The sequence below is a fragment of the Formica exsecta genome, unplaced genomic scaffold (assembly GCF_003651465.1).
Source record: "Formica exsecta isolate Colony F162 unplaced genomic scaffold, ASM365146v1 scaffold191, whole genome shotgun sequence".
Lineage (NCBI taxonomy): Eukaryota > Metazoa > Arthropoda > Insecta > Hymenoptera > Formicidae > Formica > Formica exsecta.
This window is the reverse complement of record NW_021849211.1, coordinates 2,812,720-2,814,772: the sequence shown is the minus strand read 5'-3', so window position 1 is coordinate 2,814,772 and position 2,053 is coordinate 2,812,720. Positions and strand designations below refer to the sequence as shown.

The following is a 2,053-nucleotide window of genomic DNA, read 5'->3' as shown; positions in this document are numbered from 1 at the left end:
TATATACATATTGCATCATCATGAAAACTCAAATATCCTATTTTTTTTTTAATTATTAACAATAATCAGCCAAAATAATCAATGAGAAATAATTTTTGCAAAATCTGAAATTATGATCATTCGACCTTCAAAACTCATTGATTGCAAAACACTGATAATTATCAAAGAATAATGAATATTTTATAAAGATACACTGCCAATATTACAATCCCCTCATTTATTCACATATATTATAGATATGTGTCCAAGAGAAACAAAATGAAAAAAAAGAAAAAGGCACAAACCCAGAAGTGCCACCAATGAGGAACTTGACACTGTTTGGCACCGTCTTCTGGCTACTCATTTTGATGTAATGTCGATTAAACCGACGATTCCTTGAACGTCGCGATTTTTATTAATCGCACTTGCTCGTTCTTTGTTAAACAATAATTAACAATAATCGCGGTGAAAAATATGTAAGCAAAAAAAAAAATAACAAAAATATCTCTCTTAAATCTTGCCGTGTGCACTAGATCGTGAACACAGAGGAAGTCGTCGCAATGGCACGACCAGTGCAGTCTAGTCGTGTCATATGTGGTCATGTTATCAGCTGATACGGAATTACGAAAATAGCGCCACCATCACCCAGCATCGATACTTCCTAAAGTAAATCTGAATTGGCCTTGAAACTCTGCTCGAAATCAAGATCTGTACGAACATGGGCGCCAAAAATGTCGTAATACCTACGAATAAAGTTATTTTTAACATATTTGTATAGAGTCATATCTAAATATTCGCGTTAGCAGAGATATAGCGCGAGAAAATATACAATGTGTGAATAAAGTTTTCGGGGTTACACAATCTCGGTTTTTAACTCTTGATATTTTTCCATTAGCATTAATGCTCTTACCTGAGATTTTCCTGACATTTTGCTTATTTTATCAGAGTTTAGACTTTGACAATACGTAAAATATCAATTGCAAAATAAATTCTCCCCATTTAATTATTACCTAAAACTCTTGGACTGTAATACGAGAATCCGATAATCTCAGAAATGTGAACTGGCCGACTCGCGTGAATAAACACACGTGGCGTGCTTCGATGTTACTGCGCGTGATTTGGCGCGAAACACTGTCGTGTCTCTTGATAATATGAGGAACAAGAAAACAACATCACTTCTCCCATTTGACGCTAAAGTTTCATTTAATTAATCAATCAGAACAAAGGAAACAATAATTTCTTTCCTCTGATTGGTCAGTCAAATGCTTCAAAATTTTCATGGCGCATTCTTATCTAGAGATCTTATAAAAGTGACATAAACATCGAAAACATTGACATCTTGAAATTTTGATCAATCAGAACCACAGAACGATAGATCTTAAACTTTTTCGATTCATTTTCCTACGATAAGGCATACATATATACACGATCAAGCGACATAACATATATATACATAATTCATCCTGTCTCAGGATTTGGATTGGACACGTGGCTCACGGACAACTTTAATTGTAACGATCGTAGTCGCTAGTTTTATGTGGTTTTATGTCGCACGTGCATCTTGCAATTTATAAGGTTTGAATTGGAATTCTCTCATCCTGACAAATTAAACATACATCAGGTAAATTGATATATTTCAATATGAAGCCAACACTTGTAGCTGATGAAATGTTCCCTGAAGGAGCTGGACCTTACGTTGAATTAGATGAGGTAATATAAATTATATGTATATATTGTTTTGACAATAGACTAGGGCAAAATGTCAATGTCATGGTTAATAACAATGTCAAGGATTTTGCACTAGTCACTAGCAATAAGTACGCTCTACAAATTCGTAATAAGTAATTTATATTATAATTTCTCATAATAAAGTATACGATATTGATTTCAGGTTGGTGGTAGTAGGTTATTAGTAGATCTTACAGCAAGTGAGAAAGCTGTCCATGCAGATTTTTTCAATGGTATATCAAATATCGTACATACATATTTCTTTCAATAATATAGTAAATTTCCAATTAATTCTACATCAATTTTTAGGCATAATTTATTTATTTATTTTTTTTTTTTTTTTATT

At 32.8% G+C, this 2,053-nt stretch overlaps 2 protein-coding genes across 3 annotated transcripts in view; one reads left to right on the top strand and one right to left on the bottom strand.

Annotated features, from left to right (window-relative positions):
- LOC115233803 (mitochondrial 2-oxoglutarate/malate carrier protein-like) overlaps positions 1-1,064 on the bottom strand; it is a 2,814-nt gene extending 1,750 nt beyond the window's left edge. The window contains exons 1-2 of the mRNA XM_029804393.1: positions 890-1,064; positions 285-722 (exon numbers count right to left, since the gene is read on the bottom strand). Of these exons, the coding sequence (XP_029660253.1) occupies positions 285-343 (59 nt within the window). The 5' untranslated portion in view covers positions 344-722; positions 890-1,064. The remainder of the gene's footprint in view (positions 1-284; positions 723-889) is intronic.
- A 228-nt stretch (positions 1,065-1,292) lies between these two features.
- LOC115233804 (COP9 signalosome complex subunit 9) overlaps positions 1,293-2,053 on the top strand; it is a 1,788-nt gene continuing 1,027 nt past the window's right edge. Inside the window, exons 1-2 of one of the 2 annotated variants that reach the window (XM_029804394.1) lie at positions 1,293-1,689; positions 1,871-1,940. In XM_029804394.1, the coding sequence (XP_029660254.1) occupies positions 1,621-1,689; positions 1,871-1,940 (139 nt within the window). In that variant the 5' untranslated portion in view covers positions 1,293-1,620. The remainder of the gene's footprint in view (positions 1,690-1,870; positions 1,941-2,053) is intronic. The other variant, XM_029804395.1, reaches the window with a different exon arrangement.